We start from the raw sequence: 26,692 nt of genomic DNA on the forward strand, positions 1-26,692 counted from the left end.
TGGGCAATATGCCGCATCCGCAGTGGTAAACTGAAGAAAGAAAAAAAATCCCGTTTCGGTGTCTTTGGCATCCGGCATGACGAGGCAGACGACGCAACATGACATGCTACAAATATAATTGAGTGTGAAGGTGGTTCATACCACAACGGGGCTGCCATGGAACTGCCCACGAACTTGCCTTCTTCGAATGGATACGGTAATATCTTCTTCTTCTTCATCTTCTTGTGTCCATCATGCTCGAACGCTTGAAATCACTTCACTTTGGAAGCAACAATAAGAAAGTGGATAGAGAGAGAGAGAGAAAGAGCACGAAAAAAAACCGACAAATGCGGGAAATTAAATTATCCACCACCAACACCGACGAGCATGCTACCGATGCTTCAAGAATGCACTTACACATTCATTTACGCTCGAGCGACGGTGCCAAAGTCCCCGGGGTGACTCCAACGGACCCATGCTGTGCTCTCACACAAGAGCGACAAGAACGAACCGCAGGAAAATGGCTATAAATTTTCGCCGAAGGTTAAACCCACCCCGTACGATAAACTTCCACGTTGGGAAACACTTACGAATCCTTTTCGCGAAACGCCAAATGATTCCACACGCCGAAAGGGATGGCCCATCCGAACGAACGGGTTCTGCTTTTTGGCCGATAGTTTTCGAGCTCACAGTTTGCTAAAACACAAGATTGTTACAATTTATTGACGCTTCAACTGTGGCCTGTGAACTTTCCGCACGAAGGAAGATGCTCGAAGCTTGGTCCTATCCAATCGGTTTAAGGTGCATCGAAAAGTTATTGCGGCGAGTGAATAATCGGGAAGCATGGAATTGTGAAGATTTTTTCAGGGGGAGATTTTAAGGAGCATTTAGAGCGCATTAGTGCAGGTTGACTGCGTTCCGGACAGCTGTCAGGTGGGCAATTTTAAGCATGCCATTAAAGAGCGCCATGTGGCAACATTTGATCATTAAAAACACCAGAAGAAGGAAAGTTCAATATGAGTTAAAAATCTAATTTTTAAGTTGCTTGACTGCCCTGCTAAATTTAAAAAAAGAAGTATAATGCTCAAGTAATTATTATTAAAACCGTGAAAAATCACCCGCTAGCATTTAGCACCTCCGCGCGCATTAATGGTCAAACAAATAAAGGTCCAAGTTATGCACTGTTTAGTCATTATTATTAAGCTTACCTGTGCTGTACCGTACGGCTGCTGCAAGCCGAGTTCGTCCGCTTTACGCCACGCTGCTTATCAGCACGACAGGCCGGCACCGTAAGCCTGTGCATAAATTCAGGCGTTAAACAAACCATCTTCGCCACGAACGAATGCTTCCCATGCGTGCAAAATTATCACACCCGGGCCACCAACCCTCCTTGCTTTCCGAGCTTCCGCGGTGGTACCTTTATTGCCGTAATTCCGACTATTTCCTACCGCCCTGTATATCTTCTTCCTTAACAATTCTGAGGCCGGTGATGGAGAACAGCTGTCGGATTTTGGATTTGGGAACTGGCTTGAACAAACGGGCAGTTTTACGCCCAACCACGTCACTTGTCAACCACAGGCACTGAATGCCGGGCGAAGAAGGCTGCACGTAAGTCTGCACGTATCTAGGAGGCCGTCTCCCGCTTTCCCACAGCTACTGAGATCATAACAATGTCAAACTTACCTTTTTTAATATAGATTAACAAAACTAATTAAATTAATCATGTGCGCCGGTTAACCAAACCACAGCACCAACTGGGTATCCAAGGGCAACCAATCAACACGATACTGGGCAGATAACTTGACGAGAAAGTAAAAGTCCATCTTTCCGAGCGATTCGTTTCGTGTTAAGCAGCATCGAAACAGCTAACCTTAAATATTTGCTACAGTTGCGAGCGTTTCAAATCTGCTCACGTTATTGCCATCAACACTCCCGAACAGCAGCTAGAAGTTCCGTTTCCCGGAACCCCGTGGCAAACAATATAAATTCCGCTTCATCGCCGTGCACCGTACGCTACTGCTATCGATGCTGCGCTCTGCAAATCCAGAATCAGAATCGGAATCTGCCAATACGCGCGCATCGAAAGCACCCTTTTACGGATACGGATACTTTCAGGAAATCCCGTCCCGTTTCGCATTGGCGGCGAATAGTTGTGGATTATTGTAGTGGGATGTGCTTTTCTTCTTCCTCTTTTTTTGGTTTTTCCCCTTCTGCCCTGTTTGTGTGCGGTAGGCTTCAACAAGACAGGGCATCTCCCAAGAAACAGCTACAGACAGCTCGACATTCGATGCGGTATTAAAGGCTGCTACGGTTCGTGGCACGTGTCCGGCCGGGTGCGGGACCGGTGGATCAGAGGTTAAATGTCAACGAAGCAAGCGGGCGCGCTTGCGGCGCTGCGGATGAACGGAAATCAAACAGACGCGTATCATAATTCCCAACTTTGTTTGTGCTTACTACATACCCACACACACGCACATATGCTTGCCGGGAGGAGATGATGCTTCTTGTTTATAATCTTGAACGTTAACATCACGATGCTATGGTTGGTAATAATTATTCTACGAACGGAGCGACGTAACTGCCCGAGCCGCAGTAGCACAATGAGATACAAATAAGAAATCACTTTTTCACTTTTTTTTTCCAGGAAAATTCTCATTTTACAAGCACACAAAATCTCGGCCATTTTGTGCGCTCTCGGTGGGGTAAGAATCATGACCGAACATATATTGTTCTCGAGTGCAAGAACAGCACCGTCGCCCCCAAAACATCAATCATCGTGGGCAGTTTATGTTGATTGATTACTTTATGCAGGGCGCGGGGGGCATAACGAGCGGACCATCGCAGCTGATCGCACACCACAACACCGGCGCACACTAATGAAGATAGCCGTCCGCTGCTCATCTTTTGCCAATACTCTTGTGTAAGGTCAGCATCGCTGTACTGCTGCACCCATCCGGGCCGGGTGGAAACTTCATTTTGAGTGGAGTCAGCGCTAACAAATGCCACGATGCCACGATGTTTCCAAATGCAAATTCATCCTTTAAGGCGCTTCAAACTGGGACTGGAGAAGCACGAGATGGTTTACTGACAGCGGTAAAGCAAAATAAAATTTAAATACTTTATTCCAGCGTAGTTTTTTTTCTGTAGCAGAACTTTAAACATCTGGCGTGTGAGTTCGTGTTAGCGTAAAAGCACGACCCACAAGACTGACCCTCTACTCCAACCCGGACGAAAATTACTCTCCCGGGGCGTTGTGCCGACAGAACGCTGCAAAATGGAGGAGTCGAAATAAAGATCACATTAAAAAATAAAAACCCCAAAACCCCCGTACCTTTTAGCAGATTGAGAGTGCTTTCGGGGTGGGAATGCAAATGATAATGGATGCGTTTGGTCCATCGTCGTCGCGTCGACTGTTTGGCCAACTGCTTCGCCCAACCGTGAACCTTTCCTCTTCGACATGCGTTTTGATTCAAACAACGATATAAATAATAATTAAGCAGCTATTGATCGGGTTAATGCTACACAGCGCTAATGCACCCTAAGTGCCGCTGATAGCCGTAGTTAGCGGCGCCGTTTTCCGCTCATGATAAGAACGGACCGGTCGCCACCCGAACCACTAATCGGTAACGCTTTTTCGGCTGTAAATTGCTGTTCGCCCGACTGGCTTCAGATCTGGGTGCGCACATGGGGCAGTGTTTATCCGATTACTTTCCAACGAATGGCCGGCGTGCGGTTATAATAGTCGCGTACGTAATCGAATTTTCACACAAATTATGTTTCGCGGAAAATGGCCGTTTGAATAAAGCTTACGGACGGGCATTCATTTTTGGTGTGTGCTCACTTCCAGCTCCGAAATTGAAGCTCACTTTTCCTACAAAAGTTTATCGTAATTGGTGATATAAATGGTGTTTTCTGTGGAACTTTTACGTAGAGCTTGCGTCGGAATAAATGCAATCCTTTTACCAGGATTGGGCGAATTGATGCTGATTTATTAACAGAATTGTTGGAAAAGATTCACCATGCGTCAGCTCCACTCCTACCATCTCTCTCAGCCAGGGTTAAACTATACGACGCAATGAGCACTTTAGAATGCCAATGACCCCATGCATCACATGCTTGGTGAAGGTGGATAGTAAACTCTCAGGGCCCTTTGCTAACAGGGAGATGAGCTTGCCTGTCTTCTCTTCAATGTGGCGCTAGAGAGAGCCATCCGTGACTCGGAGGTGGAAACTTCGGTGAACCATCTTCTATAAGTCAATCCAGATCCTGGTGTACGCTGATGACATAGACATCATTGGTTTGAGACTCTCCTATGTAGCAGAAGCTTACCAAAGGAACTGAACATGGACATGGTTGAACTGACGAAACCTTCTTTGTCGCGTTCGCGAGGAAGATGGTCAGAAGGATTGTTGGCCCCGTAAGTGTGAAAGGACCTTGGAGGAGTCATCAACCAGCTGTCTGACCGAGGATTGTAGCGCCAGATAAAAGGAAGAAGAGCTTAGAAAAATGAACATTAGGACCTTTTCATGAAACCTCGCTGACTAAGACCGAAGGCCCGTAATCGAGGAGACCTCATTTACCAAAAAGTCCTCTTGACTGAATGGGCCCCGTCGTCTTAGCTTCCTCTAACTTTACACCTTGCAGTCGAAGCTACGTATCTTTGCCCAATATTAGTCTGCGAGACTTCATCCATCAAAAGACCTTATTGTCCAGGATACGATACCCTTTAAGTTCCCACCACAGTAGGGATGGGCAGATCCGACCATTTGCCGGATCGGATCTGCCCCGAGCGCTCCGCCGCCGGAGTCGATTCCGGATCATGATTCCGCGCTCCGGTTTTTTATCTGGGAAGGGGGGGGGGAGGGGGGTAGGTGCATGGCTGGCTGGGGCTGTATGTGCAAAGCCATATGAAGATTTGACCCTGTGGCAGGAAAAATACTGATCGCGTATGACCCGTATGACCTGTGAAGTAGGCGAAAATGAACCATTCCTTCGGTAATCACTTGCATTACCATACCAAGGTATTGCTTGCATTACCAAAGCCTAAAAATCATTATCAGCCCATGTTTTCACCTCTTCAAAACGAGTCCGGAATCAAAACGATTCCGGAACTGGTCGGAATCGTTCTTTCGGATCGGATCGGACTCATTTATATGCTTGATCGGATCGGAATCGTGATTCCGAACCGGAGCGCCCATCCCTACACCACAGGCTGGCTCAAGTTTGGACGAAATGATACTCTCCACAAATTTGATACATTTGATCATTAGGATGTTATATGTAACACGATTAAATGTCAAGTAAAGATCTAAAATGTTGCGAAAGCTTGGTCTATCGGATCGAAAGAGCAACTATGAAAACGCACGCATTATTTTAATTACATTTATTACTGCGTGTGTGTGTGTGTGTTGTTTCCGTTCGTTATGTTAAGGTTAGGCTGATTCCACACCACACCATCATATCATGTGTTATTCGCGTTTTTTGTTTTGCGGGACTGTTTCCACCGTGAAATTTGTAAAACGTTCTATGCTGTGTAAGTGTATAGACACATGTAAGGACTATGCTGCTGTTCAAAAATGTATGCATTTTCCCAGTGATTTATTCCCTGATCAACGTTCTTTGCCTGTCGCTTCTCAACGGACAGATCCGCCCGATAGTCTGCTACTATGCTTGATTCTGTGTCGAAGGAACAAACAGATTGATAATCGTTTCGAACATAATTAATACGCGAGTAAACAATGAAGATAAAGATCTGATCATAAGGACGATCATACATCAGATGTTAAGATTTGGTGGCGAGAGTGTGTCGGTGCTGTTGAGAGCTATACATATACGCGTCTCGACACTGGTCGACCGATCGGGCCCAAAAGATACTTAAATTAAGATTAAATTTAATGCTAAACTAATCGTTTGTCTCGTATTGCTGTATGTGATTCGTAAACCCAAAGTAAAACATCAACATTAGTGTCTTTCTCATGAGTGAGTTAAAACTGTAATGACCCCTGTGTCTAATGCTGAAACAAACAGTAATAATGGACTTGTGTTACACTACTGGATGATTAACCTACGGCTTCCTTCCTATGGCTTGTCTATTAAAGGGGCCCCCCATTCCAACACACACACACGCGCACAAGCAGAAAATGCACGACTGCTTCCTTTTTCGCTGCTCATAACCCTATCGTTCTATGCTGCGTCCTACCACTACTACCTTATCCGCTCAACCCAGCTGTGCCACCCAACCCACACGCCATTTTTGAGTTGCAGCTGCATCCCGTACTTCATCGTGTGCTCTCGTCGCCGTGGGATCAGTTTCCGTTTGAGATCGAAAGCCCACCACCCGCTGTTTCGCGAATTCATATTAGCAAAACTAATTATATCACATCACACGCACGCACGCTGTACGCTCGCTCGCTGACTCTCTCGAAATCTGTGGCACACATGCACACGCTCCACAATCCGGAGCGGAAGATCTTGGCGCTTAAACATACACAACAATCAGGTTTTGAATTTACTACCGGCTTTCTACTACCCTTCCTTCGCGTGCTTCTGGGGTGCGATGTGCTGTGTAGAGCCTGCGCGGGACCGACGCCGAGACTTACCTAAACCATCGACAGTGCCATCTCCTCCAGCGACAGGTCGGCCTCATCGTCCAGGGATTCGTGCACACTGCTGCCACTAGCGCCGATCGGCTTCTCGATGCTGTTGATACTGCTAATGTCGTCGTCGGCGGTCGTCGCCAGCAGGTTCGATCCGGCCGTCTCCTCGGACAGGCCACCGGTAACGGCAGTCGACTCGCTGCTGCTACTACTATTATCGACAGAACCAGCCGAAACGCCCGTCACGATGCTGCTGCCGCTGGATGAAGATTCACTGCAATCGCCGCCGCCACCTCCACCTCCACCACCGCCCACCGAACAACCCGTTCCGGAATGGACATTGATTTCGCTACCCGGCTCCTCCGAATGATCGCTAAACACAACGGCCACCTCTTCCGTCATCATGCCACCGTCACCGCGCGCCTCATCCTTCACGTCTTCGACGCTGCCCGTAACGCCATCGCCTGCCTGGAGCAGAACGCTCTCGGAACCGTCCACTGCGCCGCTATCCGTCACGACGTTCATGACGACGGCTTGCTGCTGGCTGTGGGTCGACGAATTGGACGATGAGGATGAGGTGGACGACGACGAGGACGACGAGCTGGACGACGAGCTGGACGAGGACGAAGACGTCGACGAGGAGGAGGACGAACACGACGACGAAGAATGCATCAGCGATCCGGCCGGACAGGCCGGGGGAAGCGGAACGGTGGCGTTCGTGGTGCCACCACCGGCGGCTGCGGTGGACGACGGTGTGGTAGGTGTCATGTTGCTTCCGGCGTTGAACGGATAGTCCGCCTCCTCCAGCCCGTCCGGAGGCGACAGCTTAGCCAGCTCTTCGCGCAGCTGCTTGTACTGGCGCCGCAGTACCATCGCATTGAACGAGATGGTGCGGCCCGTGCGCTCGTGCTGCAGCGGATGGCTCAGCTCGGCAATCCATTCCTCGATCTGGTTGCAGATTTCGTTGCGCTTCAGCCAGAAATGCGCGTGTATGACGTCCTGAAAGCATGGACACGGATGGCGCAACTGCTCCAGCATCGCGTACCGCACGCACGCCTGATAGATGTTGCTGTTGTACTCCCGCGAGCTGTGCGTGCCGGTCGGTGTACCCCGGCTGCGCTCGAACCCGGGCTCGTTAAAGTACGGTTCGGGCACGAGAATAAGGCTCTGGATGGACACGAGCACCTGCAGGAAGCTGGACGTATGCGCGTTCCACTTTTCCTCCGGCCGGCCGTGCCACGTGTTCAGCACCGATAAGCAAACCTTGCCATCGTTGTACAGGTTGGGATTGAAGCGGACGGTGTTGCGCCCGGTCGTTTCCAGGTTTATCATCATCGGCGAGTTGGGATAGTCCGGTGGGAAGTACACGTCAAATTCGAAGCAACCGTTAGCGTACGGCGTCTCGGCCGGTCCAGTGATCAGCACCTTCATGATATCCAGCCGATCCGTGTCGCAGCGCACAAACACCGAGCTACTGTACGACAGGGGCAGGCTGGTGGACAGCGTTACAGTTTCCTGTGCCAACCGTTTCACCCGCCCCGGATGACCACGGTCCCCAGCCATGCGAACGTTCGTTTCAAAGTGGTGCGATATCGTAAACCGATAGCCATTCTCCGATTCGGCAATCATCTCGTAGGTGTCTGCGAAAAGCAAATGGAAAATAGTTAATACGAACAACATTCCCAGGCGTTCAACATGCGTGTGTGTGTGAACGTATGGTCCTTACCAAACTGTAACGCTTTCATTATCTCCAGATACTTGTCTTCCACCGATTTTGTGATTGGCCGCGGAATCGTTTGCTTCTCACTCTCGTCATTTGCACTCGCGGTGTCAATGTTTGTGGCGTTCTGCACCAGCAGCGAGGTCAGCTGGATGTCGTGCATCATCAGTGCCAGCCCTTCGTCATCCCCATCGTCCAACGAGACGATAATTTTCTGCGTCTGTCCTTTCAGGTTGGATTTTTTGTTCACCCTATCGACGAAACCGGAAATGTATTATCAAATTGTTCTATTATCAAAAGCTATCCGTAGGTTACATACTTCAATCGACTCGCATAAGTATCCACGCAGGCCTTCATGTTGGACAGCAGCCCAGCGATGGACAGCTTGCTCTCGCTCGAATTCTTGTTCACCAGCAGCATCGCCAGCTGGTTGGACACGGAAATCGCTCGCAGCAGCTGCAGGATGGCGCGGTACAGAGGAATATGACGCGTAATGTCCAGCACTGAAAGGAGGAGCAAAATTCACATTCGGCACACCATCCTCAACAAACCACGGGCCACCGCCACGCTCGCTTACCTGAATCGTTGCGCAAATAGGAACTTAAGGCGGGAATGAGACAACTTTGCTGGATGAGATCGAGGAAGATGGGCGGCAGATCGCCGACCGATTCAAACGAATCTTTGTAATTATGCAACTCTTCCGTGCCCGAGCTGCTGATCACGTAGCTGTTGCAGCCAGGATTTATGTAACTCGATAGTACCTGCAAAACAACGAATTGCCCGTCACTCATGCGTAATGAAGCCACATTACGTTCAAAAAATTACCTGCAACAGCACGGTCACGTGTTCTTCCTCGCTTTTCTGCCGCATCAGAGCCTGCTCCACGTTCCAGGATTGTTGCGTCGAACCGGTACCGAAACCGGTCCCCTTGGCCCAATACATGTGCCCCTTATCGTCGGCGTTCAGCTGATCCTCTGTGCTGTTCGCGGTTGCGTGGCCAGTCATGGTGGAGGAAGATTTGTTGGACCCGCCTGCGTTGGCTATTCCTTGATACAGCGAGACGAACGCCTGCAGAAGGGGAGAAAAACGTGTTAAAGTACTGAACATTTGGCACCCGTCTGTTTGGGCGTTTCACACGTACATTAGATGGCGCACTGGTGCTGCTAGTGCTTACCGGTACGGACGATGTCGTTGCACCTGTTCGCAGCAACACCGATCCACTGCTGTTATGGTGGGTGAAGATGCTGAGACAGTTCAACACGAGATGTATCGCACCGACCTCAATCACCATCCGTCGCAGCAACACTCCATCGTCCGTGGTGAGTGGGGACGATTCTAGCAGCTGCCGGAACACTTCGAACGGTAACGTGGGCAGTGTGTTGGACAGCGGCAGACTGTAGATCTCGTTACCCTCGCCGTCACTCGTAACGCCCAGTATCAGGCGCAGCAAACACTGCGCCCGGACGGTATCGTTGAGCAGCACCTCCGAGTAGGCCGGAAGCTTCAGGAACAGTGCGAAGGCGGCGAGCGAATGCTGCGGAATTGCGGTTATCGATTGCGCTTTCGGGGAGGATTCCGGCATATCATCTACGTCCTCGTAGATCTCGTCCATCTGCTCGAGCTTGACCCATTCGTTGCCGGCACCGGCGCTACCCACGCCCACCCCTCCCGCGGGACTACGGTCCTTGTCCAGGTAGTGCGCGTTACACTTCGGCATCTCGGGATACACGGTCGGTAGGTAGTGCGCCAGCAGCGAGAGACCGCCCCGGCTGGAGAATATCTGCAGCGGCGATGGTAAGGGCAGGAACTCGGTCGCACGCATGTACGCCGATGATCCCGCGCCGGACGATGAAGACGATGATTCTCCACCCGTTGCATCGACGGCTGTAGGTCTCGTTTTGGCATCAATCTGCAACAACAACAACAGCAAAAACAGGACAAGCAAAGAGACTGTTAAATAAACCCCAACAACATGTCTTGTGCTAAGATTTGATTTACCAAGTTCAGATTGATGCACGGTATGGAGAGCGATATTCCCGCGGATTTCAGCATGGTCAACAGTTGCGAGATAGTGGTATCGCTCGTTATGATAACTTCCGGTACGGCTGAGTGCGTCAGGAACATACCGTCCGGTGCGGACAGCTTCGAGTCGTCCATCTTGATTTCTACAAAAATGGTAAACGACATGTTAGGAAAATTGTGAAGGTCCGATGGTAGACGCTTGTACTTACTGAACATGGACAGCAGATCCTTTCGTCGCATCGTGGTAGCCTGATTTTTCGCCTCCTTCAACCGCTTATCCTTCGCCGTCACTCCCGCTGCAACGCTGAGAAACTCAAGCCCCATTCCCAGCTCCCACAGTTCGCTCTCGCGGCAGCTTTGTGCGTTGCTCTGCCCGGCCGCGGAGGAACCGATGGGCGGCTGACCACTAACATTGCTGGCAGCTAGCAACGGCAGGTCCCCGGTGTTGGAAGATGATGCAGCAGTCACACCTGCAGCGGAGCTGGCGGCCGTAGCTGCAACAACCGAGGATGGGGAACCGGTAGCAGCCGGCCCGGTGGACACTGGGACGGCCGACGGTAAGATGGGCTGATAAACGGCAGCCGCACACTGGTCCAAAATATCCTGACACTTGGCGTTGGTGCTCAGCTGGAACAGCATCAAATGTGCGTTGGGTCGCTTCGAGGGATGGTTGGCAATGGAGTTGTACAGCCCACCACCACCACCCGCCGTTCCACCGTTTGCTTCCTTGCTTTGCAGCAGCGGCAGATCGCTACGCACCGCCACCATTATCTTTTCGCTTTCGAGCAAAATCTGCAACAGCAAGCGACGAGTGAAGCCGGATATACAGTTTCGCGATACCGGATTGGACATGGACGGTGCGGCAGCAGCAGCAGCAGCACCACCACCATCGGCACTGTGCATCGCTTCTTCCGCTGGGTCAGACTTGCGTATCACGGAGATCAGGTTGATTGTCAACACTTCCTGATTTTTCGGATGGCAGCTCGTAACGCGCGACAGGAACTTGATGAAGCACTCTTCCAGCTCGAGACACGACTGTGTGGTTATATCGCGCGTCACGTTCGCCAGCTGGCTGTTGCACAGCAACAGCAGCAACGGTTCCCAGAAGATCGCACCCTCGTGGCTGCCCAGCCAATCGCGCATGTGTCCTTCGGAGCACATGTCCGTGAAGAAGGTCAAAATCTCCGTCACCTTGTGTATGTTCACCATCGGCAGGGCGGGCGTGTTTTCAGTCGCCTCCCCTCCGCTCCACTTGTCGGCGTCCGTTAAACAGCCCTCGGGCGACGCACTGGCAGACGAACTGCCGCCACGCCGTAGCCGTTCGGCGCAACCGTTCGTCGCTCGGCGGCAAAACTCCAGGATGACGGAGTTCAGCAGCTTCGGCAGCCCGGAATCGATCAGCTGCTGTACGGCAAGCGGCGACTGACTGGCCATGGCAATCGTGGCCAGCTGGCTGCTCGATAGGTCCAGGCAGGCGATATCCTCTATCACCAGATGGCTGTACCATTCGGTCGTGTCCGACTCTTCCTGCTTGCTGTCGTCCGTCCGCCGTTCCCCGTCCTTACGGTCGTCCGAGATCGAGGCGGTCAGATCGGTCGACAGATTCGGCACCAGCACACCCATCCGTCGCAGCAGCATGGTGAAAAACTCTGGCCGAATGCAGCACACCGAACAGAGCAGTGCGTCGATCGCTTTCTTCAAAGGACCGCCACCGCCGCTTGCGCCTTCCTGCTGCTTAAGCTCCTGCAGCCAGTTGAACAGCACATCGAACAGCTCCCGCGTGACCATATCGAGCAGATCGGGAATCAGGTCGGTGGCGAACACCTGCCACAGAATGGCGGCCAAACACCTGACGAAGCCGCTGTACGGGTTGGTCGCGTGCAGCGCCAAACGGTGCTGATTGAGCGTGCTTCCGCCGCTGCCCGCTCCCATCGCGCCCATCGTCTGCTGATATCGCTCGTACAGCGTTAGCACCCAGTCCAGCATGGCCTGCAGCCGATCGCGCGTGTGCTCGTTCTGCATCGTACACAGCTGATACAGCAGGTCGGCGATCGAGTCGTTCGAAAGCTGAAACGTCTGCGGAATGCTTTGCTTCAGCAGCGTGTTGATCAGCCGCAAGCCCATCTCACGGCTGTGCAGTCCCAGCTTCAGCAGTACGGTTTCCAAATTTTGCAGCGTGTCGTTCGGACTGTTCGGCGCGATGTTGAGCAACGCACAGCAAGCCTCCAGGAACCCGGTCACCTCGTTGGCGGCCGCAATCACACGATTCGCCAGCTGCTGATCGGCGTAGTAGATGGTTACGCTGAAACACTGCGTCAGTACGCGCAACCAGCCGAGACTGGTGCGTGCCGCTCCGGCCGAACGATCGTCGTCCAAGCTGCCGCCAGCAGCGCCCAGTCCAACTCCTTCATCCGCATCGACCAAACCGAAAGCTTTCCGGTAGCTGCACAAATCGTTCGACGGTTTGAGGTTCACGGTCGATCCCGAACCTCCACCAATCGCTACAATCGAAGAGCTGGGCCAGTTTTGCATCGATCCCGCACCGAACCCGGACGGTCCTGCCGTTTGTGGCATCATCTCCCCGAATGTGGTCGTTCCGAGAATGGATATCTGCGTCAATCCAATGTTCAGTGCGTCCCGCGGACGGTACAGCCGGATGATGACGCTCGTGGCAATTTCCGGCTGAGCAAAGCGCAACCGAATGCATGTCATGCCGACAGTCGAAATCGGTTGCGTGATCGGTATCGGACCGAGGATGCTGTCCCGCGTCACCTCGATCGCTACCGCCGAAGGACACGAGGCAAGTGTCGCCAGATGTGGTTGCAGCTGCACCTCCTTCAGCAGCACAGCCGTCGGCAGTGTGATCGTCAGATCGACGTTCGATTCGTTCGGGTAGAACAGATAACTCCAAGCCGGATTACGCGCCCGACGGTGGGAAGCGAGCGGCGCCTGTATTAACACATCCGCCGCCTGCACCGACAGATTGTCCGAGGTGATGGTGGAGTAGGGCGCGAAGTTGATCAGTCCTTCCTCGTTCCGCGGCGTCGCTATGACAGGGGTGCTCTTCTTCGATGAGCTTCCACCACAGTTCCCACCCGCCATTACGCTTGCTCCCGCCGCGCCGGTACCCGCCATACCCATGCCTCCATGTAAACCGACCGATGACTTCGACAGCCGCTGCATGATCATCGACACCAGGCTCGGTTGCGTGTTTATCAGCGCCCGGTTGCTGCGTACCAAGCTCTCGCACAGTACCTGTATGCCGCCCAGCTCGGTAAAGATGGCAACCGACGCGGGCGTACCGAGCACTTTCAGGATGAACCACAGGAACGGTTCCGACAGGTGCAGCTTCGGCATCGGGTGTCGCACGTTGGATGCGTTGTTAATGTACTCGAACAGCGGCTTTACCACCAGCTCGTTCTGGGACGCGGTGCGGCTGAGGTAAAGCAGCAACTGAAATACGGCATCTGCCACGGTGCACAGTTCCGGGTGCGTGTTGCGAATGGTCTTGGCGCTGCTGCTGCTGCCTTCAGAACCCGTTGCACCGTAACTGACTGTGGACGCAACCAGCATCGTTAGCGACGAATGGTTGCAGTGCGAAAGAGCGCTCAGCAACCGATTCATCGTCGGCGAGTGTTGCAACACGGTGTCCGCAAAGCACGGTACCTTCGGGCGGGACTCGCTGGTTGCCGCTGTGGCAGCATTAGCTCCACCGTTGGGCCCACTGCCCGGAACATTTCCTGCGCTTGTAGCACCACCACCACCACCAGCAGCGCCGGTATGCTGCTGTTCTGCCTTGATTTCATCCGTCTGGCTCTCGCTCGATGTGTTCAAATTGTCAACGCCAACAGTGGGCGTACCGGTATGACCATCATCCAACGATCCGGCCTCACTGCCCGCGGCGGCGGCGGCGGCGGAGGTGGTGGTGTGAGGATTTTTCGTATTAACCAAAATCGAGGCCAGCTTTAGCAGATCTACCAGCAGTGAGCTGTCGGTGGCCGATTTACAGGCACGATTAGATTCAGCGTTGAACACGGTGGCAAAGAGACTGCTGAACCGCATCCCGCCACCCAGCATGCCACTCGAGTTGCTCGAATCCGTCGTTTTCTGACAGTACAGTTTATCCACATTCACCACGTTATTGTAAACCAGGTGGGCTGCAAAACAGAAGAAGATTCAGGTCAGTGTGCCGAGGAATAAGGGGAGGAATAATGCTAGCGCCACTTACAAACACACTCAATCACACTCATCGCAATGCCCAAATCGCTCTTGTCGTACAGGAAGTTTAACAGCTCCTTTATCATTTGACTCTGGGCGTCGATGGGACCCTGCTGGTTGGCAATCGCTCCACCGAACTGCACCAGATGCAACGTTACGCGCAGCAGCGTTTGCTTCAACTTGTCCTTCACATTGCAGCGTAACTCCAGCCACACGAACAGCTCCACCACAAGCTTACACACCGTTGGCCCAGCCTGCGGTTTGAAAACAGAAAGAAAACAAACAAACAATTTGCGATGTGCGCTTGGTCGTTTCATTTGGCTATACTCACGTAACGACTGCTGCTGCCATCCATGGATATCATCGATTGGTCAGCGCCGGAGAAAAAGCGCAGCAGCATCTTTTCAAAGTTTTCATCATTGACGATCAGATTGCCCATGCGCCGGAAATGGTTGTCGCTGCTGGTGGACATCGCCTCAATGCAATCCGCCTCAAAGTGCGGCTTGCAAGCCAAATTCAGGCAATGAAAGCCAAGGCACCACGCACGCAGCTTGATGTTCGGATGGGTCGCCAATGCTTTCAGCAGTCCGCGCACCGCCCGATCGCCGAACGGAATGCGCGGGAACGAGTACGGGTTCAGTCCGGTCGCATTGCTGCCCGGCAGGTTTTCGAGCGTTTCGCCGTTCAGCGTCAACCACAGTTGGAGAATTTTCTCCAAGTTGAGCCACGAATCGAGCTGATGCAAGTCGGAAAGAATTTTGTCAAACACTTCCGTCAGCATGCTGTTCGTCTCAGTGCCCAGCAGATACTCGGGCCCAGACCAGACGTCCATGATGGTTTCAGGCCATGCGGATGAAGCCGATTCGGATGGCTGTCCCGACGTGCTGACCCCCGCCGCTCCGACCAGCTGCTCGGGCATCATCGAAACGTGCGGCAAGCTGCTGATCAGATTGAATGCTGACCGAGTGGTAAGGCGCCGAAGAACGATCTCCACATTAGTGTCCAGGCCCATCTCAAGTCGAGCGTCCATCGCAGCCGACACGGTTCTGCAACATGCAAACGGTGTAGAAGCATCATGTTTAGACAGAAATGGACGACAACCGAAAACCCCCACCAACCAACTTACTTGTTCGTGATGCTGTATTTACTGGCGAAGGAAGCAAACGAACCGATATCGCGCTTGAGGAACCGCTTCTCACGAGCCGAATATATGTCATTGATGATGAATATCTCCTCAAACTCTGAATCATCGCACTCGACCACCGACGACAGCTGATTCTTCGCTACATCGGCGTAACTGAGATCGCAAGAAACATGATGTGCCGTACTTTGCAAGGGATGCTGCGGCTGCTGCTGCTGCTGCTGCTGCTTGTAAGGTACCTCTACCGGTGGCCGCATCGAGTGCAAAGGTGGTGCTCCGTTCGGATTGGCTGCAGCTGCCCCTGCCGTCGCCGAACCTTCCTCGCCCGGCGAATCGGAGGAATCGCTGTCCGCATCCTTAAAGCTTTTATCGGCCTCCAGCACATCCTGCAGCAGGCAGGTGATGGCGTGCACTGTCCACGGTTGCTGTTGATTTTCCCACACCGCAATCCGGACCAGCTGCAACAGTTGGTTCGTGGTAATGATCTTTGACAGCTGCAGCGCCGGTCGACAGGCCAGCACCAGGCGAGCGATTATCTTGCACGTGATAAGGAACAGATCCATGTTGCAGGTAAAGTCCATGCTCAGCAGCAACCCAATGAGGCCACGAATCACGACAATTATCTTGTCGATTTTCATCGCCTTCAGCCCAGTGTCGAATGGAGTCTCACCATCGTCCTTGGCAGCGGACGCTGCATGGCTGCTGCCGCCCGCCTCGTTCGACGCGTCTCGTATCGTACGATCGCCAGCGGCAGCAGCAAGATTGACAAACTTTCCACCGATTTTCGCAGCATTAGCCGCAACGCTGCTGCCGATGGACGATGCCGTGTGGTTTCCGCTCGACGAACACGATACTACACTGTTGCCGTCCTGCGACAGCTCGTTCTTACTCAACGGGGCGGCAATGGCGTTTTCACCAATTTCCTTCATTTTGCTGTTGATTTCATTAATGTAATCGCCCAGACTTTGCTTGATGTTGACGGTCAGCTTTTTTAGCTGATTTTCTTGCTGCTTCAAGGCCATTTCCAGCTTCGAGGTGGCACCTTCAATCATGAGAACAGAGATAGCATGACAATACACAAACTGGCTTATTGCTTGCACCGTGTTCCAACTTACCCGACAGTTGACTGTATTGCTTCGTTTGAATGAGCCGCTTCTTGAACGATCGGGTTAGCGTGCGCAGCCCGCTGTTGCTCATGTTCATCCGAGCCTTTACCATGTCCGTTTCGCCGGACATAAAGTCCCAGCGCATGTTGTTCTGATCCTTTCTACCCTCCGTCCCATCGTCCAGGCACACGGACAAGAACAGCAATATCCAGCCAAGCAAGTTTAGATCCGTACTGCACCAGATGCTTAAACCGCTCGCACCGTTCGCGGCCAATGGTGCTAGCAGTGTGGCTAAACTGCGCAGAATCGCATCGATAACCGTTGTCCGGCTGCGGCCGATCGCGATACTACGCCGTCCTAGATACGTTAGCAACAGAAACACGCTGCAAAACAAGCAGTAAAACGGCCAAAAACGTGTTATCATTGAACTACGCTAGCAGTAGGGCAATCTTACCGATCTTGCGGGAAAATACGTTCATTCTGAGAGGAGTACAGCGTCAAGAACTTATCGGCTAGAAAATCGCCCCACCACGACTCGAAACAGCACAGGCGAACGAGCATAGAGCAGGTCGCGAGCTGTGTATGCGCATCGCCGGCAATCACCATCGTGTCAAACAGCAAGTTGCACATTTCCTGATTCATACGCTGCTGCCGATCGACATTGGGCTGATCAATTGCCACCCCAAAGGATGACGTGCTGCTGCTGCTGCTGCTGCTGCTGCCACCGTACATCGTTATGAGCTGCAATATTATCTCGATCAAGCACTCGCTCATGACGCGCAGCTTATCCGTGTAGATCGAGCTCAGATCGCTGCAACCGGTCTTTAGCGGCGCGGGCTGTGTTGGCAGCATCAGTTGCACCAGCAGCGGATGATTCGGCTCGATCGATGGTCTTATGCGATCGATCACGCGACGAATCACGTTCAGCTGGTGCTGAAATCCGATACATTCTTCGTACGCCGCCGTCACCTTCGCGCACTCGACCGAAGCACTGCTTCCACCGCCGCCGCCCACAGTGCTGCCGTACGTGCCGTACATGTCGGCACCCAGCCCACCGCCAAACGAGGTATCTTTCATGCGATTGAGAAACGCTTGCATGTGTGCGATGTTCGATGCGTCGCTGTTCAGATACGGCACGAGCAGATCCATCAGCTTACTGCTAGCCAAGCAGTACCGGCAGTGGACATCTTCGTACAACGCTTTCAACACCTTCAGCTGCGTCGCTACGTTCGGTTTCCTTTTGTGGAGGAATTTCATCACTAGAAGGGAGGGGGGAAGAAAAACACACACACACACACACAATCAATCAAAAGCTCACTTCCTGCACACAATGCTTTCGCAGCCACTTACCCGGATCTGCGTATGCTTCACGGTCCAGAATAACGATATGCCCGTAGAACGAACCCATCGGTATGCGGCAACGGGTGGCCGTCATTCCGTACCGGCCGGTGATCGTGATCTTCAGATACCGACAGATCGGAGGCGGCTGCAGATCGCTCAACACCAGTGTGCGCGAGTGAATGTCCTGCGAAACGACCAGCCGCACGCTGTCCGCTTCCTCCTCGAAGCACCACACGTCGATCGAGAGCGAGGCCAGATCCGAATGGGCCGGAATGATCACATCCGTCAGCATGACCGGTGCGCCAAAGTCAAGCGTCACGTACCGAATGGCCGACGAGTGCATCCGCTCAACCACGATCGTCTGCTTCGGTGGGCTGGCGAGCAGCTTGTGCCACGGCAATCCGCCGCCGCCGCCGCCGGTGGACTGATCGAGCCCGTTTTCTGCCTCAGCGGCGGTGCTCTTTTCATCAAAATATTCCTGAATCTTGTTGTCCAGCAGCGAGGTATGAGGTCCCCCCTGCTGCAGCTCCAGATTGGTCGCATCGTTCGACACGAAGGACACCACCTTCGATGCACGGGCCGCACTGCTTATGCCGTGAGCAGCAGCAGCACCAGCCGACACTTCCACCGCAGCCGTGTCCGATATGATCAACGGTGCAGTCTTTTGATCAGCTGGATTGAACAGCACACAGGTAGCCACATCGTCCACAATGCTGAACGGATCAAATTTCACCATTTCCTCCTCACTTCCGATGTTGATGGCGTGCGGTTTGGTGTGGTTATCGGTGTGCGATTGCTGCAGGTAGGTCGGGAAGCCAATGGTGTCAGCAGTCGAATTTCCAGCCGACTTTAGCTTGTGTGTTTGCAGTGCCTTGAAGAAAATCTTATCGACAAGCACGTTTTTCACATTGTTCATCAACGCATCACCGATGTTTTCCTTATCAAGCCCGCTGGACTGGGTGGTAGACTTCTTGTTAGAAGGACCAACAGTGCTGCTGGTGCTGCCGCTGCTTCCGATGGTACCCTTGCCCTGATTGCCGCTGGTATTAGTTTGCTGCGGACTCGAACCCAGGTACGATACGATCATCGTGTCGCTGTGCTCTCCTGCCTGTGCGTCTTGCGGAATGTCGACCTTCACATCCACGGTGAACGCACCAACGCCGGCCGTATTTTCCAGCAGCATGTTTGCAGCGGCGGACACGGGCTCGATCGTGATACCGTTACCCATTCCACCGGCACCGGGACCACCGAACCCGTTCACCGTGCTGCTGCTAGTCGTGGTGGTAGTGGTGGTGGTGTTGCCGTTCGCATCGATATTTTCCAACCGGGTTGCATCGGACGTGGCACAGCAAGAGTAATGCAGCGGCTCAACCTCGAGCAAACCCATGAAGTGTGACCCAATGCTGCGACTGCGCAGCTGATCGAACAAGCACTTCAGATCGGCACCGTCCGCAAAGCACATCAGCCGCAAATCGATCGGAGACGGACCGGTTAGGACGGACGAACCGATTGGTGGGCCGCCGCTCGCACTGGTGCCGCCACCTTTGCTCGTACTATTGCAACCCCCATTGCCACCACCGCCACCACCGTTCATATTCAGCCCGTTCGTAGCCGTTCCGCACCCGAACGGATATCCTCCGGCAGCACCACCGCCAAACGCTGCGCGCCCATCCATCGACGGCGATTCGAACACTTCCGAGTCGAACGGTGATCCGTGCAGACCGAACCGGGTACGCAGCAGTGCAGCGTACGGATTGTTGCGTTTGCGCATTTCTTCGGCCACCGATTTGAGCAGCTGCATGCAGTGATCCGCCACCCCCGAATGATGCTCCACCATGGTGGTGCCCGACACGAGCAGCGTAAACCAGCGCAAGGCGCCCGCATGCTTCGCATTGACAATGTCTGGCAAGCATTTGACGATCGCATCGTTGAGCGATTGCTCGAACGCGCCACACACGTTCTTGTCGACCATGTTTTGCGCTCCCCTACGAAACGAAACGAAACGAAAGTACATTACTGTGTCGTCGAAACATTTGCCCCTTTTCGTGTAGCCAGAGCAATAATACTCACTCGAGTGCAAGGGAAATGAATTTCACACACTTGTGCGCGATACTTCGATTGGCCAGCACAATGCAATGGCGAATCGTTTGCTCGAGGTGCTTCTCAATGATCTGCACGCATTCCGTTTGCTGGACATTCAGATCGCTGGACGCCACGTGCCGCACCTCGGTCGGGGCAGCCCGTTTGGCGAACGGATTCTTCGGATAGCGATAGCGCATCATACGTATCGTGACGATCCAGATGAGAATGTCTAGCGCAAGATTCTGCTGCGTTACGATCATATTCTCATCCGGCGACGGTGCCGCACCTGCGCACGATGATGTGCCGCCCGTGGTGGCATTTTCTTTTTCGCCGCTAGCTTCAACATCCTGCTTCTCCTCCGCTTCCGTGCGCTGCTGATGTAGAAGGGCTAGCAAATTTTCCAGCAGCATGTTGGAGTCCAACATGGCCAACCGTTGGGCACGCTCGTGCTCAACCTTGTACAGCTGCCGTGTGGCCCGCACCGTGATGGATATTTCATTCAACCAGTCGCACCCTGTCGGAAAAGGAAGAAAGCAATCGAGGCATCGAGGAATGAGTTTGTGGTTCGTGTTGTAAAACGTTAACATTTACGTAAACTAATCGTTACTCCTGGCAGCGGCCGTGTCGGCAAACGGCACACCAATTCACTAACAACTAGTAAACTTAAACCCCCGTACGCCACCACCACACAAACACACAACTGCAAAGGGTGCGAGAGATAACAACATAGGAACCGTTTTCTGCTTCTCGAGCAGCAATTGCTCTGGCACAGACACACACAACATGCTGGTAGCTATCCGTCGTCCGGTGCGAAACTACCGCCACTACAGAAGGAAACAAAACTGCCTGCAACCGAACGATAAACTACTACAAAGCAACCCCCTAACTAGGAAGGAAGGACAACCGAACCGAACATGCGAATCATCGGTTGCAACATTTACCTATGCAGGAGGAATCATTGGGTCGCGTTTTGATCGTCGCAGCGGACGACCCGGCCGGCGAGGGCACGGGGAAAATCGTCAAAGAGCCATCCTTACCGACTTGTACAGTGCCGCCGCCGCCGCCACCGGAGGGAGGCGCGTTCGATTGTGCCGACGAGATGTTCGACAACGATGTCAGCAGAATGCTCGTAATGCCCTTCTTCCGGGCCGGCACTGAACGCGGAGACGGAGACGGAAGCAACCGAGACCGAGACAGAGAGCAAGCAGTGGAGTAGATTTAGAGAGGTTAGTATGATCGGTTGTTATTCGTCAATTTTACACGGTCGTGCTGCGTTATACGACAGCGCGCATACCAATGGAGAGATACGGCAGAGAATACGAATTTCACACCATTACAACCAAAGCACTATTTACACTACGATCTTCCATAACGATTCCATTTCAGCTAGGTTCATCTGCTCAGTTAACTTAGTGGAACCTTCCTACAACTTACAACTTGCTTACCTCTTGTTTTGCCTTGCCCATCCTTCGACAGATCCGTCATTGTTTTAATGTGCAGCAAATAGTTCCGACCTTTGGATTTTAGCAGCTTCGGACTGGTGAGCGTTACGCAGCCGCCCTGCTCGCTCAGGTCCATGCAGGAGGCCAGCTCGATCGGGCCGACGACGATCTCTGCATTTCGGGCTTGCAAATACTCTTCACTCAGTACCGGATTTTCTACAAAGTCTAGAAACAATTTAAAGCGTTGTGAATACGGGCGGATGCATAATGCAACGACGCCAAAAACTTACGCTTGCCTTCGCCGGCACCGATGTTAAAGTTGATCGACTCATCGACGCGATTTATCGATTGGGGTTTGCGGCGCGTGCACAGGCCCATCGACTTTTGCTTGAGCAGCGTTACCTGAATCGCGGGCGAGTTGGCGCACGGTTGATAGAGCGAAAACTTAAAGTCGATATGACCGAGCGAGGTGCATTTGGGGAGATTTAGCTCGATCAGGTGTTCATCCCAGGTGGAGCTGTGAAAAAGAGAACACGCCCATTAACGCAGGACACACCACGAACAATCGCATCAGCGGGTACGTACGCATCGTTGTGCAGACGCCAAGTTTTCGTCAGATGGGTGTCATCGCCGGGCCGGAGATGTTGCGGATTTCGCCGCTGTTTTTGGGCTTGCTCCAGCTCATTCCAACAGGCAGGCACTTCAGCCGAGTAAGGCGTTAGCAGCTCGCTGAACAGCGTTAGCGTGTGCAGCATCTTCAGGTGGTTGACGTTGCTGCCGACGTCCGGCCGGAAGGCTAGCCAACACTCCTGTCCATCGCCCTCTGGATTATGTTGCGCATGCTGCTGCTGCTGCTGCTGCTGCTGCTGCGGTGTAGTTCCACCCGTTCCGTCGCTGTTCGATACTCCCGCCGGTGGTACGGTCGACGTGGCGCTCCTATTGTCGATAACGTCGATCGGTGTCACGCCATCAACTCCGGTCGTTCCATAAACTTTATCACCGGAATCGATTGCTGATGCTAGTGACGTCTGTGCAACGGTCTCTTCGTCGCGCTCGTCACTAGAGTCCGCGTCCAGATCGTAGAACGAGTAGAAGTGAAGGCATCCTTTGGCGGTGCAACCGCACAGCCGCTCCAAGCTTTTGCAGTACGTTGCCGAAACGAACCGATCATCCTTCACGGACGCTTCCGAGATGATGTCGAACGTTTTTAGCGAAACGATGCGCAGCTTCCCATCGGCACATGTCATCACGAAGATGCCTTGGTCAGTTTCCGGTCCACCAAAGTACCGCCCGGTGCCGTCACATTTGGGCAGCATCGTTATCTCGAGCGGCACCTGCTCTTGCTTCAAGCACAACATCAGCGGCTGATCCAAACGCACCAGCCCATCCTCGTTCAGCAAGTACAGCAGCAGCACGGCATGCCAAAGCGGACCCGCAGTTTCCTCATTGTCGTCCACCTTGGCCGCATCATCCGCAACAGACTCGGTGATTGCCTGGCCCGCGTTCTCTGCACTACTGGTGTCGTATTTGACCACCACCAAAAGATACCTGTTATCGCTCGATGGAACCGTGTCCGAGATGTAGTATTGGGCGCACGAGTCCACCATGATCGGTGGCAGTTCGATGTACTGCAGCGGTATGCAATAAATTGCATCAACTGCACCGCCACTTTCCCCGCCACCGCCAACACCGCCTTCTCCTCCTCCTCCTCCTCCGCCCCCGTCTCCGGTACCGCCGCCGCCTCCTTCAGTGCCCGGCACACTAACGGTTATGCCGGTGGCCAACACATCCGTCACAATGTTCATCGAGGTGGACGGTAATGTGGTCGTGGGTGCCGCAGCCGAATCCACTGTTGACAGACTTTTCATTTTGCTGCTATCATGCTCGCTAACATCCGTGTAGTGTTTCTTCTTCGGCTTGGAGGATGGCTTTTGCGTTACGAGCTTCTGCTTCGCGTGCTGCAATTCGTTCATCAGCGCGTTGGATCGCTCGGCCAGCAGTTTGACCGATTCGTCCTCCGTGCTTTCCATGATAGTAAACAGATTCGATTTGATAGCATTCCCTCCACCGCCAACACCGCCACCGGCCGCATTCAGCAACACCTGGGCAGTCTGGGCAGGGGTGGCACACAGTGTGGGTGATGCTGCGCCGGGCGGGGACGCTTCCTCCATGGCCGGGTCCTCAATGTTGTACACGATTAGCAAAAGCGTCGTTTCCGGTTCGTGCTCGTACGCGTCATCGTACGTGTCCTCCTTGTCGATCGTTTCCGTGCTGTTCACACGCACCCCGGCCACTATCTTCGTGCCGAGCATCTTCGGTTTCAGGGAGAGCGAGGCACGGCGCTGCTGCAGTGCGCTTCCACCCGCCGGCGAGCGGACAAAGTACGCCGCCAAAGCGTTCAGCTCGAGCGAGTTGACCGTCGCCGTCGGACTGATCGAGGTCGTCGTCAGGATGTCCGGATGCAGCTTCACCTGAAACTCGTGCACCTTTGTCAGCTGTCGCTCAATGTTCCACACCGTTACGTCCCCGGCAGGGTTGCCGGTACAGAACACCACACCCCGATCGCCGGAGGAGATCAGGCTGAATCCGGCGGTGGCGATGGCCGGACTCGTTGCGTACGTCACGGACAGCGGCACGTTCTGCGTGAACTCGCCCTTCACGAACGGACAGTCCGGCGAGTGCCGTTCGTGTTCGCTCCACGGTTCGTCCGTTTTCTCCCAGCACACGAGACACACGGTACAGGTGAAACACATCGCCCGATCCTTGTTGCCATTCTCGCCCGGCTGATGGTAGAAGCCGGCCTGAGCCATCTGATCCGGCAGCACCCATTTGTAGTCCATGTGCGGCCACGCCTCGAACGTTTGGCGCCGTGCGGCCTCCGAGTACATCTGAAATCGTTGCACCGACTTGGCCGACTCGTTCACCCGCGCGCCCCGAAGCAAATCCGTCAATCGTTCGTTTATTGCCGAAGCAATGGCCATCGCTGGGATGTGCTGGTCGAGCCGGCGCAGCTGCATCACCACACCGCTTGCCACCATGCGCAGGGAGGAGTGTGGCAGCTCCAGACACACCGTTTCCCATTTTTGTGCCTTAATACCGCGCTTCGAGTGCGACTGTGCTTCGCTGATCTTTTGCGTCAGTTCGTTCGTAACGTCGCTCATATTCTCCAGACCGTGCTCTTCCAGGTTTTGGAGGCACTGCAGGAACAAGTGCGCCTCGGTGAGCAGCAACTCCAGGCGCACCCGATCGTCGGTCGAGGTAACGGGGGCCTGCAGGATAGTGTCCAGCAGCAGCACGCCATTGTAATCACCGCGCATGCAAATGTTGCGACCGTTCCAAATAAGAATCTTATCCTGCTGGGGCAAGTAGCGGCATCGAACGGAATTGATGTCTGTCAAAGAGGGATGTGGGGAGCGAAATCAATGACAAGCGCAAAATGGATATGAACGAATGCTGAACACACTGCCCGGAAGGAGGAAAAAAAGAAACGAAACAAAACCTACCCGATATTCTGTAGCTTTGTAGTATGACACCGGAATTGACATCCAGAAGCTTAACCTCACTGTTGCTGCCAATGACGATAATAACGTTCAAGTACGGATGATACGTGATCCAACGCGACTCAGCATCCACATTCAGATAGCCGTCCTCTTTCAGCCATTGATCGTCGCTACTGGCCATACTGTTGTGTGCCGTTGCGGAAACGCTCCGTCGCTACGTAACTATTGCTATTATAGGAGGCCGGAAGATTGCGGAAATCGCCCTCCCCGCCTACTGCTCGATGACTAACAATTAATTAGCAAACTATTCCGGCGTTGTGTTTGGCAGACTGCTGTCCGGAGAACCTGGTGACGGAAAAGAAAGCGAGAGAAAACAGAACAGACCACCTGATTAGCTTTTCCCATCTTCTTCCCATTCTCCATTCCTAGCAACGATGCTACAAGGATGCGGCTCTCAAAGGAAAACGGCAGCGTCACACGCACAGCACATGGTAGTTACGTGTCCGATTCGTGAAATTTACTGTAATATTGCTCAACTGTGAAAATGTTTCCGTGTACACCACACAATGGTGCAAGCCTCGGTCGCCAGGTAAAGATAACTCCGAACCGCACAGCCGTGCATTTGTTTCGAGAGCAATCTGTCAAACGATGACATTTGCGTTCTCTCTCTCTCTCTCTCGCTCTTTCTCTCCTTCACTTCCTTTCACTGGTTCCCTTCTACTCACAGCCCTTCGCCTATCTCAAGCAGAGTGGGGATACAGATTCGTTCTGCCATGCAATGTTGCCCTTTTTTCCACTTCCTACTAGCCAGCTTCGATGGTAGCATGCCCCCCAAGCGGCAGCACTCTTCTTCCTTTTATTCAGATTTTTTCCCCTTTTCTTTTCGTTGCAAACACACACAACTCCAAACTATTCTTTACCATGGCCTATTGAGTCGAGCAGCATCATGAAACGATCAAGAAACCCCCAGTGTGCCCAACGCACACTACCTCCTGTGTTCACTGGAAAATCTCAATCGGGACTTACACATTTTGCACACACCAATGGCCGCTGATCACTGCAAATGCTTTACTCTCGCCAGAGATTTATCACAAAACCGTTGCAAAGAAAGAAAGAAAAAAAAAACACGCGCGCCGAAACTGTTTTACACCCGATACCCGAGAGCACAGCCAATTTTCTGCCACTTCCAGTTCGACAAATTCAGGAAAGAAAAAGAACAACAACAAGGAAAATGCTACTCGCTCCGTTGTCGTCGTCGTCGTAGTCGTCGTAGCTCAACACCGTACGCGAGAGATTTTTCATTCGTTTCACCGACGACGCAAACTTTTTCGAACGACAGGACGCGGTGTTTTGTAGCTTATCGTTACGGCGGCTTTCATCAAACAACGTTTTCCATGAAATCCGCCGATTGCTGCTGCACTGGGACGAAAATTTTTACTTATTGCAGACGAGAAAAATAAGTGATCCAGACCAGAAGAAATCCTATGAGTGTGTGTGTGAGCGAGTGGCAGAACCGTTTTGTCACATTGCTTGTACAGGTTCAGG

The 26,692-nt window shown here is 53.0% G+C and overlaps 1 protein-coding gene across 7 annotated transcripts; it reads right to left on the reverse strand.

The window, feature by feature from the left end:
- Window positions 1-5,347: 5,347 nt before the first annotated feature.
- On the reverse strand, window positions 5,348-26,662 carry LOC118504967 (baculoviral IAP repeat-containing protein 6). Of its 7 annotated transcripts, none has more exons than XM_036040096.1 (21): window positions 26,174-26,662; window positions 25,151-25,492; window positions 22,233-25,038; window positions 21,938-22,164; window positions 21,651-21,872; window positions 21,243-21,359; window positions 20,194-20,719; window positions 18,133-20,108; window positions 17,237-18,041; window positions 16,792-17,165; window positions 15,662-16,718; window positions 14,867-15,581; window positions 14,546-14,789; window positions 10,527-14,474; window positions 10,294-10,460; window positions 9,437-10,204; window positions 9,121-9,363; window positions 8,873-9,056; window positions 8,615-8,798; window positions 8,302-8,546; window positions 5,348-8,215 (listed from the first exon to the last, which is right to left on the reverse strand). In XM_036040096.1, exons 2-21 carry the CDS (start codon window positions 25,326-25,328, stop codon window positions 6,579-6,581), a joined length of 16,623 nt encoding a protein of 5,540 aa, XP_035895989.1. In that variant the 5' UTR covers window positions 25,329-25,492; window positions 26,174-26,662; the 3' UTR covers window positions 5,348-6,578. The 7 variants fall into 7 exon arrangements, with proteins under 7 accessions (XP_035895989.1, XP_035895988.1, XP_035895984.1 ...); XM_036040095.1 differs by having other exon boundaries at window positions 9,470-10,204; window positions 21,147-21,359; XM_036040091.1 differs by having other exon boundaries at window positions 21,147-21,359.
- Between the last annotated feature and the right edge of the window lie 30 nt (window positions 26,663-26,692).

Source organism: Anopheles stephensi, chromosome 2 (assembly GCF_013141755.1).
Source record: "Anopheles stephensi strain Indian chromosome 2, UCI_ANSTEP_V1.0, whole genome shotgun sequence".
Taxonomy (NCBI): Eukaryota; Metazoa; Arthropoda; class Insecta; order Diptera; family Culicidae; genus Anopheles; species Anopheles stephensi.